The following is a 13,890-nucleotide window of genomic DNA, read 5'->3' on the forward strand; positions in this document are numbered from 1 at the left end:
TTTCTGTGATAGATCACTGAGTATTGTAGACTCTAAATTCATCCAAGTTGCTGTGGAAGTCCATGTATTTGTCCTTATTTATGGCAATGTAATATTCCATCATGTATATGTACCACATTTTTTAAATCCAGTCCAGTTTCATTGGGCAGCATGGTTGGTTCCATGTTTTTGCATCTTTTTTGTAGAGTGGGTATATTTCCAATAGGGGGATTGCTGTGTCCTATGGAAGGTCAGTATCTAGTTCTTTTAGAAGTCCCCATCCTGTTTTCCATAGAGGTTGAACTAGTTTGGATTCCCACCAGCAGTGTACAAGCGTTCCCTTTTCTCTACATCCTCGCCAGCATCAGTTGTTGTTTGTTTTATTAATGATGGCCATTCTTACTGGGGTTAGGTAGCTTCTCAATGTGGTTCTGATTTGTATTTCTCTGATGATTTGTGAGGTTGAGCACTTTTTCATGTGTCTGTTGGTTGTCCGTATATGTTCTTTTGAGAAGTGTCCATTCATGTTTTTTGTCCACTTTATTTTTTTCAGTTAGAGTCACACTCCGTCACCCAGGCTGGAGTGCAGTGGCATGCCCACGGCCACCCCAGCATAGACCTCCTGGGCTCCGGCAGTCCTTCCGTCTCAGCCTTCCAAGTAACTGGAACTACAGGCGTGCGCTACCACGCCCAGCTAATTTTTTATTTACTGTAGAGATGAGGTCTTGCCAAGTTGCCCAGGCGGGTCTCGAACCCACGGGCTCAGGCAATCCACTCACCTCAGTCTCACAAGGCATGGGATTACAGACTGAGCCACTGAGCCTGGCCTGGGGCTTTTTTTAATATATAGTTTTCTTATGATGAAGTCAATTTCTAGGGTGGTTATTGGTCTACTTAGTATCTCAGCATCTTCTTGTTTCAACCTTGGGATGTTGTTTGATGTCAGAAAGTCCTCTATTTCATTTAAGTTGTCAAGTTTGTTTCCATACAGGTGTGCATATCTTTTGTATTTCTTCAGGGTCAGTTGTGATTTGATCTTTTGCATTTCTCGTGTTTATTTGAGCTTTTTCTCTCTTTTTCTTGGTCATTCTGGCGAGGGGTCCATCAATCTTGTTTATTCTTTCAAAGAACAATTTTTGTTTTGTTGATTTTTTTTTCTATGATATTTATGTCTTCTGTGTTCTGTATTTAGGCTTTTACTTTGTTGATCTTGATCCTTCTGCTAAAGTTAGGGTTTTGGTGTTTTGGTGATCTTATCTTTCCAGTTCCCTTAGGTGATCTGTTAGTCTGTATAACTTGTGATCTTTCCACTTTCTTGATGTGTGCTCATAGAGATATAAATTCCCCTCTTAACTGAGTTTGTGGCATCCCAGAAGTTTTGGTAGAATGTTTCTTCATTTTCATTTTTTTCAATAATCTTTTAATTTCTGTTTTGATTTCTGTGTTGATCTAGTAGTTGTTTAGCATCATGTTGTTTAGTGTCCATGTCTTTCTGGGTTTGGGGGGAATTTTGTTGGCATTTATTTTTATTCCAGTGTGGTCTGAAAAGGTGCATGGCAGTATTTTGATCTTACGAAATGTACTTATGCTTGATTTATGGCCAAGGATGTGATCGATCTTGGAGTATGTTCCATGTGGTGATAAGTAGAATGTATATTCAGTGGTTGTTGGGTAGAGTATTGTGTAAGTATCTATTAAGTCCATTTGGTCAAGTATCATATTGAGGTTCCAGATCTCTTTGTTGATTTTTTGCCTTGATGATCTATCCAGGATTATTAGTGGGGGTATTTAAGTCTCCAGGTATAATGGTGTTAGAATCAAAATTTTTTTTAGTTTACTTTGTAGTTCCTTTATAAACTCAGGGGCTCCTGTGCTGGGTTCATAGATGTTTAGGATGGATACTTCTTGTTGGTGGGTTGATCATTATGCAGTGTTCTTCTGTATCTTTTTTATTTTTGATAGCTTAAAGGTTGTTTTGTCTGATAAAACCCTTTAAGAACCTCACATGAGGTTCTTAAAAGTTTTTTCTTTGTTTTCTTTTATCTTTTGGGTTGATGTATGTGTGTGTTTTCAAGTTTGCAGTCACAACATATTCTCTGTTGATTCTATTTTCTACTGTTCTCTTGGGAAGTGTGTGGTCTTTCTTTTTTTTCTTTTGTCTGTGTTTTACACCTTTTAAAGCGTCTCCTGCAGAGCTGGTCTGGAAGCTGCATAATCTCTTTGGGATTGGATATCTGGGTAGGATTTTAATTCTCCGTCACTGGTGAAGCTGAGCTTGGGTGGGTAGGAAGTTCATGGTTGAAGCTGTTTATCTTTGAGGTCTTTGAATATTGGATTCTAGTCCCTTTTAGCTTGTAGTGTTTCTGTCAATAGGTCTGCTGATATTCAGATTGGTTTTCCCCAGTAGGTAATCTGACCTTTCTCTCTTGCTACCTTTAGGATTTTTTTCTTTTGTGCCTACTTTGTGTTAGGTGAATTAGTATGTGTCTAGGGGTTGGTCTTCTCATTTGCTGTCTTGTAGGGGTTCCCTTTATCTCTTTTATGTGGATGATCATGTCTCTTATGAGATGGGAAAAGTTTTTTGGATAACCTCCTGGAATACTTGCTCCCAGGTGTTCTCCATTTCCTCCTCTTCTTCTGTAATACCAGTCATGTGTAGGTTCAGCCTCTTGATATAATCACACGTGTCTTGGAGACTTTGTTCTTTCTTTGTGAGTTTTCTTTCTATGTTTTTTATCGATTGGGCTAGTTCCATGTTTTGGTCTTCACATTCTGATATTCTTTCTTTTGCTTGATTATTTCTGCTTTCTATGTTTGTCATCTTGTTATTTTTTTCCTAGATGAAATTTTTTATGTCCAAAATCTCTATTACAAGTTGTTTCAGTGTTGCAACTTGTCTTTCTTACATTTTATTTACTCTTTCCATCCTTTCCTAATCTCTGTTGTATTCTGGGACCTGATGGTAACTTCTGTTGTTTGGACTCTGAAGATCTGATTTTCAGGCATTTTTTTCTTTGTTACATTGGGAATTACTTGTGTTCTTCCATTGATTTTTTTTTCCCTCATGTGACAGATCTTTTACTTTTATCTTTAGTTCCATTATTCAGTGGCAGTGGAGGAGGCCTTCACTTCTGATATTTGCTCAGCTCTCTTTTCTTTCCTGATTGGGGCTCTGAATTTGTTCTATTTTGAAACAGGGCTGAGGGTGGGAAGCTTTGCTGTCTCTTATAATTTTGAGAGTCGAATATGAAGGATGGGGAGCTTGGATTCAGAAATTACTTGCAAATCACTGTGTTCACTGGCTGTGGTACAAGTTCCCTAAGACTCACTCCCCACCACCACTCTATCTGTCGATGCAATGGGTACACGTATTTACCGCCTCAGTCCATGATACAGTAACAGCAATGAGGAGAACTAAGAAAGGTAGAATGAAATGAGATGGAAAAAAATTAAAATAAATAAATAAATAAAACACAGAACAACAAGAGCAGAAACGAAAGCAAAAAACAATTGAACACACACACACAAACACACACACACACCCAAACAAACTGGAATAACAACAAAGCAAAACAGAATAAAAAACGGCAACAAAAAACAGGAAATCGAAACACACACAGACACATGCCCTATCCAGAATGAAAGGAGAAGGAAAAATAAAAAGAGAAGAGAAGGAAAAAACAGGAATTCGTATCAAACCCTCACACATGTATTCACACACACTGAACTTAAAAAAAAAAAAGAAGAACAAAAAAGCAAAAACAGACAAACAAAAAATGGAAAGCTAAACGTTCAGTCCTTCATGTACTCAAATAAACCTAAACAAAAAAGAAAAGAAGAAAGAAGGAAAAAAAGGGTGGGTGAAGGGGGATACATATTGAACCCTCACGTGCACATTCATGCACAAAGGAAAAATCAATAAACTAAAAAAAACCAAAATCTTCCCTCTTGTGGCGGGTTCTGTAATTGTTCCTCTCTGCTACTCCTCTGCTGTCTCCTTCTGAGCTTTGGCTTCATACACAATCTTCCCAGTGTCTGGCCCAGGGAAGGAGGAGGGGGCAGTGGGGAGGTACAGGATTGTCTCTTCCCCAGGTATCTGTGGGGAGGTGTCCCAGCCAGGCTTATTCTGGAGTGGAGTCCTCCTATTGCAGCTGTTGTCCAGACTCCACCTTGGTCCAACACTCTTTTTTTTTTTTTTGAGTTGGAGTCTCACTCTGTCACCCAGACTGGAGTGAAGTGGCCGCTCCTGGCCACTGCAGCCTCGCCTGCTGGGCTCCGGCGATCCTTCCGCCTCAGCCTTCCAAGTAGCCGGAATTACAGGCGCATGCTACCACGCCCAGCTGATTTTTTGATTTATTGTAGAGATGAGGTCTCGCTGCCCAGGCGGGTCTCGAACCCGCGGGCTCAGGCAATCCACTCACCTCAGCCTCCCAAAGGCGCGGGATTACAGGCTGAGCCACCGAGCCCGGCTAACACTCTTAATGGTTCCCCAGACATGTGGGTCTTACATTCAGAGGATTGCTGGGGAGGAAGGGGTTGAGTCAGCCCTGAACTCACCACTGATATCTTTGGAAGTTTTCCTCATTGTTTTCCAGCCATACCCTTTGCCCCATGGCTAAATCAGGGTAGGGCGTGGGGAGCCTGAGACTAAGCACTTGTCCTGTCCCACTGGAATTTGTAGTTTTGAGATAGTCCCTCTCAGTCACGTTTAACCCCTGAGTAGTTAATCCACTGGTCACAGAGGTCAGGTCAGGTCTGGTGAGCAATCTGGAGCACTTTAGAGATAGTGATAGGGTGCCTCCTTTGCCTACTCCAGTGGGCCTCTTCTTCTGGCCTCCGTCACTGTGCTCCTTCTGCAGCCCTTGTTGCCAGAGTCTGGCCAGGCGTTGCAATGGTGAGGCAGAGCTTGGAGCCAGCAGTCTCTCCTGGAAGTCTCTTCCCAGGAAGGGCTTTGTTGATTTTTTAAAAATGGTGCGTGGCTTCTGTGCCCCAGGAAGCACTAGGGTCCAAGAAGACCACCAGCCACCTAACTGGGAGAGCACTGGCCACTTACTCCCAAGTCCCTGTGCAGTCAGCCACTCATATGCCCACTTACTCACCAACACGTGCAGAATTTTCCATACTCTCACTCACTCACACTGGGACTCACTTAGTCCGACTGGGTCTGCTACCATCTTCCTAACAATTCCTGCCATCTTTTCTGTTTAACCCATGAAGAGGGGTCAGCAAGCAACACAACGGAAATCTCTGTATTGGTAAAGCTGAAAATATGTTTATTACTTTCAGCTGAATTATTTGACTACTCAGACTATTTAATCTTTATGGAATTGAAGTAAAGCCAAATTTCTTACATTTTGTGAATGTCCTTTTCTATTTGTAATTATTTCCTGTATCTCCTGAGTGAAATTACCGTATCATTTAGAAGTTTGTGCGTTTGTGAATTGCAGTGGCGATGGATCCAAAGTAGTTTCACAGCATGGGTTTTGCCCTGATATCGTTTTTTAAAGCAGAAAGATCAAAATCTCGTATTTAAAAACGTTAGTGACTGACTAAATTTCTGACGCTCTCAGTCTATAAACAGATAACTAACTTCAGGTTTGTGAACTACCACCACTGCCCAGCCCCCGTAGTCCATTTATTTAATATGCTGCATCAGTGCTAGGTCATGATGATATCTGAGGTTTGCTATTCAGAAATTTGTTTTATTGAGAAGTTCTGGCATCAAGTGGGATAGTTAGAAATGATACTAAAATACTTAGACCAGGATATCATAAATCAGTGTGTTCCAAACTCAGATGAAATTTATGTTTTAGTTCTTAGATATTTTTATCACAAATTCATTTACACTGAGTTGTTTGTCATTTTAGTTACAATGTGATCATGATGTTTGTTTCCGTATATTGTCTGCCTAATATATGTAGTTGTATTAACTCTTTATTAATAATTTATCATCAAAAATCCAAGTGAACATATTAAAGTATATTGTTACGAATTATATCAGCCAGATACATTTTAACATTCATTCTCCCTAAGTGTTTTCTCTTTTCACATACTTGAACAAGAAATATACTCCCACATTTTCTTTTCATTTTTTAAGACATTTATTGATTTCCTTTAGTTAAATAGTAATGAAAATTTCTAATAGAACATTAGGCTCTATTTTTCTTAAGAATGCTTTGTTATGATAAAAGTCATATCTATAGGTTGGGGAAACATATTTTGAAGAATTGCTTATGTTTTCTTTTTATTTGTAGTATATCTCTGTACCGGGGTAACTGCAGGCCCATACGATTTGAACCACCAATGCTGGATTTCCATGAACAGTAAGTTTTAAATTTGGGGGTTATATTTTCCCATTAAACTGTTATATGTATTGTGCATGCATTTGTCTTGCCTTTTGCCTGTATTATGTCTGTATGAGAAAATTACATGTTCTCATCATTGGGAAAACAAATTATATTGAATGCAGATTAATAACAGGAAACAAGTATACATTTAAGACTACATATAATAGTAACTTTTAAGGTTTGAGAAACACCCATATGTTACAGTGTCTGGTTACAGTGTTACAGAATAGGGTTCCTATTCTGATTAGCACATTATTTCTGTTTTTATAATTTAAAATTTTTCTTGTAGATAAAAGATACATAATTTGTTTGATACATATACTTTTATAGTACAAGATTTTATGTATCACTGAATAGTATTACACCCATAATGGCAGACAAAAGCAAATGCTACAGACAGACATACTTCAATTACAGAACCTGCCCTTCAGTCTGCCAAACTGCTGCATGCTCTCCCTCAAGGAGGAGAGGCCCCTAAACTTTCAAGCAGCCGATGCACCCCGGGGCCAGCCACATGCCTAAATTCAGCACCCGAGAAACAACCCCTCAGTGCCCCATCAAGACATGCCATTGGCTTGCCCAACAGCCTTGCACTTGAAGTCAGAGCCTGAGAAACAGCCCCATGGGTCACTCCCAGCAGAAATGCCCCAGACCAGTCAAGCAATTATGTGCTTCTGACCAGGCCTAAAAAACAGCCCCTGTGGGCCACCCCTAGCAAACATGTTCTCATCCAACCTAGCAGCTATGTGTCCACATCCTAGCTCTAGGAAGCAGCTACAAAGGATTGCCCCTGTCATACACATTCTCAGACTGACTGAATAGGCTTGCACTCAGGCTGCCTGAGCAGCCTTGCCCTGGGCCTAAGAAACAAACAGCCCCGTAGGCTGCCACCAGCAGACAAACCCCAAGGCCAGCCAGCCAGCTGCCTGCACATGTCTCTGGCCTTAGAAATAGTGCCATGGGCCACCCCAGCAGAAATGCATCCAGGTCAACTGAGAAGCTGTGAGACCTCACCCCAGGCCTGGGAAACAGCCCCATGAGCTACCTTTGGCAGACACGCACTCAGTCTAGCTAACTAGCCATGTGCCCACATCCTAGACCTGATAAATAGCCCCACGGCTACCCAAGCTAGATGAGCAGTCATGCACTCAGGTCCCACGCCTAAGAAACAATCTTCTGGGCTGTTGTACCAGACACATCCCCAGGGCAGCTGAGCAACCACATGCCTTGCTCCTGGGCAAAATAGCAGCCCTGTGGTTCAGGGCCAGACTCCAAATTGACCAGGCCTTAAATTAGCCAACCCAGTTTGTCCACGCATGTACCTCTGACTTGAGAAACAGCCCTGAGTCTACTCTCCCTAGCAAAGCTGCACCAGTGCCTTCTCAAACTCTCTCAGCCTAGGCCATTAAGACACAAACATCAGTAGTATAAATGACAGCTAAGAAAACTACACAGAGACTATGCTACCTAAAATCAAAGCCAATACACTCTGCCAAGCCAGTACCCTAAGACCCATTTATACGAATAAGTCTTTACCTATGAAACCTGTTCTATAAAATTGGAAGAGGTAACTTTTCTGCCAGATGCATGGAAATCAACATGGGGACAATATGAAGCAAGAAAAAGCAAGAAAATATGACATTTCCAATGGAAAACAATAATTCTTCAGTAATAGACCCCAATTATATAGAAATATATTAAATACCAGAAAAAATTCAAAATAATAAGGTTAAGCAAACTCAGTGGGATACAAGAAAATACAGATAGACAGTTCAATGAAATCAGGAAAACAATTCATAATTTGAATGAGAAATTCAACAAAGAGATAGATACCAAAAAAAGAGCCAAACATAAGTCCTAGAGCTGAAGAATTCAATGAAAGAATTAAAAAAATACAATCAGGAGCTTGAAGAACAGCAGACTAGACCAAGCAGAAGGAAGAATTTCTGAACTTGTAGACAGATCTTTTGAAATAACAGAGGCAGACAAAAATAAAAAAAAAAGAATGAAGAAAGTCTACAGGATTTATGGGACACCATTAAGTAAATAAATATTTGCACTTCATGTTATGGACAGTCTAAAAGGAAAAGAGGAGGAAGAAAGGTATAGAAAACATGTAATGAAATAGAATAGAAGCTGAAAACTTCCCATATCTTGGAAGAGAGATAGACATGCAGGTTCAGGAAGCTCAAAGAACCCCAATTAGAATCAACCTAAATAGATTCTCTCCAAGACATAGTCAATTTACTAGAAGTCAAAGACAAAGAAAGGCCGGACTCGGTGGCTCAGCCTGTAATCCCGCGCCTTTGGGAGGCTGAGGTGAGTGGATTGCCTGAGCCCGTGGGTTCGAGACCCTGCTGGGCAACTTGGCGAGACCTCATCTCTACAATAAATCAAAATGAGCCGGGCGTGGTAGCGCGCACCTGTAGTTCCAGCTACTTGGAAGGCTGAGGCGGAAGGATCACCAGAGCCCCGCAGGTCAAGGCTGCGGTGGCTGGGAGCGGCCACTGCACTCCAGTCTGGGTAACAGAGTGAGACTCCAACTCAAAAAAAAAAAAAAAGACAAAGAAAGATTTCAAAAAGCAACAAGAGAAAAACATTAAACTAAACTTACGTTCCAGGAGACAATGGGATAATATATTCATATAGTAAAGGAAAAAAACTGAACTATCAGCCAATAATATTATGCCAAGCACATGACAGAAATAAATAGATAAATAATCAGTCAAGCAATCTTTAGACTGTTCTTACACAAAATGCTCAAGGTAGTCTGACATCTGAAAATGAAAAGATGATAACTATCATCATGAAAATATGTGAAACTAAAGCTCACTGATACAGCTCAAAAAAGAAAGATAAATGAGTAAGCCCTTATCAGTGTAGAAAACCACCAACTGCAAAAATAAACAATAAGAAAATAAGTAAGGAACAAGGAATATACAAAACATCCAGAAAACTATGAAAAGACAGGAGCACGTCCTCCCCTATCAATAGTAACCTTGAATGTAAAGGGTTTAAATTATTTAAAAGATATAAACTGACTTTATAGTAGAAGGAAAAATTAGTGGAAGGAAAGAAATAATGAAGATCTGCACCAAAATAAACAAAATTGAGACCAAAAAATATGAAAGCCTAGCAAAGCAAAAAGATGGTTTTTTGAAAAGGTAAATCATCAAACCTAACTAAGGAAAAAAGAAGACCCAAATAAAATCAGAAACAAAAAAAGAAACATCACAGTGGGTATCACAGAAATACAAGGAATCATTTGAGATTACTATGAATACCTGTTTGCCAATCAGTTTTTTTAAAAACTAGAGGAAACAGATAAATTATTCAACACTTACAACCTACCAAGATTGAAGCAAGAAGAAATGGAAAACCTGAATAAACCTGTAACAAGTAGAAGATTGAATCAGTCATAAAATGTCTTCCAACAAACAAAAGTCCAGGGTCAGATGACTTCACCACTAAATTTGATCAAACCTTTAAAAAGAATCAATATCAATTATTCTCAAACTATTCTAAAAATTAAAATTAAGGGAGTTCTCTCTAATTCGTTCTGTGAGGCCAACATAGCTTTGATACCAAAACCAGACAAGGATACAACAAAAACAGAAAACCGAAGCCCAGTGTCCATGATGAATACAGGTGCAAAAATCCTTAGCAAAATACTAGCAAACCAAATCTAACAATATGCTAGGGTAGTTCAACACGTGCAAATTAGTAAATGTCATATATCACATCAGCAGAATAAAGAATAAAAACCATATGATCATCTCAATAAATGAAGAGAAAGCATTTAATAAAATTCAACATCCCTTCATGATACAAATTCTCAATTAATTAGGTATAGAAGGAAAGTACTTCAGCATAAGGGCCATATATGACAAACTCATAACTAACATACTGAATGGGAAAAGCCGAAAGCTTTTCATGTAAGAACTGGAACAAGACAAGGATGCCGACTTTCACCACTGTTATTCAGCATAGTACTGGAAGTCCTAACCAGAGCAACTAGGCAACAGAAAGAAATAAAAGGGCAGCCAAATTGGAAAGGAGGATGTCAAATTGTCCCTGTTTGCATACTATATGATCTTATTACATAGAAAAACATAAAGACTCTAGAAAAAATCCTTTAGAACTGAAAATTCAGTAAAGTTGCAGTATATAAATCAATACACCAAACATACCAAAAATCAGTAATGTTTTATACAAGAAACTAGCTGAAAAATCATGAAAGGAATTTCATTTGTAATAGCTACACCGAAAAGCTATGATTAAAGTTAACCACAGAGGAAAAAGAGATCTACAAGGAAAACTGTAAAGCACTGATGAAAGAAATTGAAGAGAACACAAACAAATGGAAAAGACATTTCATGCTTATAAATCAGAAGAATTAATGTTAAAAATGACCATACTACTTAGAGCAATCTGAAGATTCGATGTAATTCTTATCAAAATACCAATGACATTCCTCACAGAAATAGAAAAAATAATTGCAAAATTTGTATAGAGCCATAAAAAAGCCTGAACAGCCAAAGCGGTTCTGAGCAAAAAGAGCAAAAATGGAGACATTTCAGTAGCAGACTTCAAAATAAATCACAAAACTGTAGTAAACAAAACAGCATGGTAATGGCCTGAAAACACATACATAAACCAGTGGAACAAATAGAGAACCTAGAAATGAATCCATGTATCTACAGCCAAATGATATTTGATAAAGGTGCCAAGAACACTCATTGGGGGAAAGGAAGAACAGCCTTTTTAATAAATGATGCTGTGAAAACTGGATATTCATATGCTGAAGAATAAAACTAAATTGCCGCCTCTCACTCTGTACAAAAATCAACATAAAATGAATCAAAGACCTAATGTAAGACCTGAAACTGTGAAACTATGAAAGGGGAAACACTTTAGGACTTTTGTCTAGGAAAAGATTTTATGAATAAGACTTGAGAGGCACAGGCAACAAGCAAAACAAACAAATTATATCAAACTAAAGAGGCTTTCACAATAGCAAAAATGTGGAACCAACTGTGCTGCCCATCGAAACTGGACTGGATAAAAATAAAATGTGGTACATATACACATTGGAATATCATGCAACCATAAAGAAGGACAAACAATATGGACTTCACAGCAACTTGGATGGATTTAGAGTCAGTAATACTGAGTGATCTATCACAGAAACAAAGAACAGAGTACCACATGTTCTCATTCATAAGTGGACCCTGAACATTTACCATAATACTATAAGAAAGGGATTTACAGTAGTGAGATACTGCCAGAGTGGAGGGGGGAACACAGCATCAACAAGGGTGCCTGATCTCAAACCAGGCAAAGTGGGAACCAAAGGGAGGCCCAAACCTTACCTGTATAATGTCCACTTGTATGCCTAGTCCTGAATTGTACCCCATATCTTTAAAATAAAACATATGTTTCTTTTTTAAAAAGAGCTTCTGCACAGCAAAGGAAACAACAGAGTAGAAGGAGAATCTACAGAATGGGAGAAAATATTTGCTTACTATGCATCTGATGGGATTAATATCCAGAGTATATAAAGAACTTAAACATCTCAACAGCAAAAATACTAAACAATTCAGTTTTTAAAATGGACAAAGGATCTGAACAGACATTTCTCAAAAAAGGACTTATAAATGGCCAAAAAATTTATGAAAAAATGTTCAACATAACTAATCATCGGGGAATTGCAAATCAAAACCACAGTGAGGTTTCATCTTTTTTTTTTTTTTAAGTGAGAAAGCAGGATTTATTGAGAGAACAGAAAAGCTCCCACAGTGGGAGGGGACCCAGTGGGGTTGCCCCGTGAGGTTTCATTTTACCCAAGTTAAGATGGCTCATCATCAAAAAAACAAAAAACAACTGTCAAGGGTGCAATGAAAGAAAACTCTTACACAATGTGGTAGGAATGTCTTAGTACAGCCACTGTGGAGAACAATATGGAAGCTCCTCAAAAAACTACAACTTGCACTACCCATTTTACCTAGCAATCCCACAACTGGACATTTACCAAAAGAAAGGAAATCGGGCCATTACCTTGCTAAGCTATGGTTGGCCATGTGCTCTTTGAGCTATGGCCAGGCCATGTTTTCTTAGCCTTGGCCCTCTCCCCCACCTTGGGGAGATGAATCTCCTCTTTCTCTCTAGTTTAGATTTAAAATAAACTGTATTTTCTTTTTCTTTTTTTTTATAAACTGTATTTTCTAATCTAAAAAAATAAGGAAATCAGCATATCGAAGAGATACCTGCACTCCCATGATTATTGCCGCAACTATTCGCAATAACTAAGATATGGAACCAACCTAGTTGTCCAACAACCAATAAATGAATAAAGAAAATGTAGTATATGTACGCCATGGAAACCTACTCAGCCACAAGAAAAGAATGAATTCATGTCATTCACACCAACATGGGTGGAACTAGAGGACATTACACTAAGTGAAACAGGAGACTAGGAAAAGAAAGTTACACACCAGTGTTCTCATATATAGAAACTAAAAGAAGAAAAAAAGTCAAACTCATAGGTGTAAAGAGTAAAACAGAGGATACTAGAGACTGAGAAAGGTAGGGATGGGGAGGAATTTGTTAAAAGATTACAAATTACAGGTAGATAGAAATAAGTTCTAATGTTCTGTACCACCATAGGATGACTATAGTCAACAATAATATATTATGTAATTTCAAATAGCTAGAAGGAGGATATTGAATGTTTGTAGCACAAAGGAATGATAAATATTTGAGATGATGGATGTACTAATTAACCTGATTGATCATTATACATTCTGTGTATTGGAATATCCATAGTACCCATAAATATGCAGAGTTATTATATGTCAATTAAAAATTTTTTAAAAGAAAATACCAGGAGAAAGAAGAAAGTAGAAAATTACTGATAATCCAACCACTTAGAAACATTAAATTTGAGCTTTTTGAGTCCTTTTTCTACACATTTATATTTAATTGTTGAGTTACAAAAACATTTTCTGAACATACTATTTCATAACCTGCTTTTTAAACTTAATATATTGCACATACTTTAAAAAATTCCTCCAAATTGTCTCTTACATTATTTTGTAGTATTAAAGAACATCAAATGGTATGGGTAATTATATTTGTTAAATTTATTTATTATTTTTAATTTTTAAAAACTTTTTGTTTTTGCAATCAGTGCTGCAGTTAATTCTTTAAACACAGCCATGACTATTTCCTCAGGATCCAGTCCTAGTGAAAGGATATTAAAATTTTTACTTAATCTTTAACCTAGAGAATAATTTGGTGTCACAAATAAGGAGCAACTTACAGGGAAAAAATTGAGATTGACCAGTAAGAAAATAAATGGAGGTTTTTGTTTTTTTGTTTTTTTTTTTTTTGAGTTGGAATCTCCACTCTGTCACCCAGACTGGAGTGCAGTGTCCCCTCCCGGCCATCGCAGCCTCGACCTGTTGGGCTCCGGCAGTCCTTCTGCCTCAGCCTTCCAAGTAGCTGGAACTACAGGCACGTGCTACCACGCCCGGCTAATTTTTTTTTATTTATTGTGGAGTTG

General features: G+C 38.4%; 1 protein-coding gene across 1 annotated transcript in view; it reads left to right on the forward strand.

Annotated features, from left to right (window-relative positions):
• Window positions 1-13,890, forward strand: part of LOC103271946 (transmembrane protein 131-like) — a gene marked incomplete at its 3' end in the record, with an annotated part of 43,058 nt that overhangs the window by 15,725 nt on the left and 13,443 nt on the right. Inside the window, exon 3 of the mRNA XM_021717906.1 lies at window positions 6,234-6,302. Within this exon, the coding sequence (XP_021573581.1) occupies window positions 6,234-6,302 (69 nt within the window). The remainder of the gene's footprint in view (window positions 1-6,233; window positions 6,303-13,890) is intronic.

Source organism: Carlito syrichta, unplaced genomic scaffold, assembly GCF_000164805.1.
Source record: "Carlito syrichta isolate Samal-C Ts95f unplaced genomic scaffold, Tarsius_syrichta-2.0.1 Scaffold110719, whole genome shotgun sequence".
Classification (NCBI taxonomy): Eukaryota; Metazoa; Chordata; class Mammalia; order Primates; family Tarsiidae; genus Carlito; species Carlito syrichta.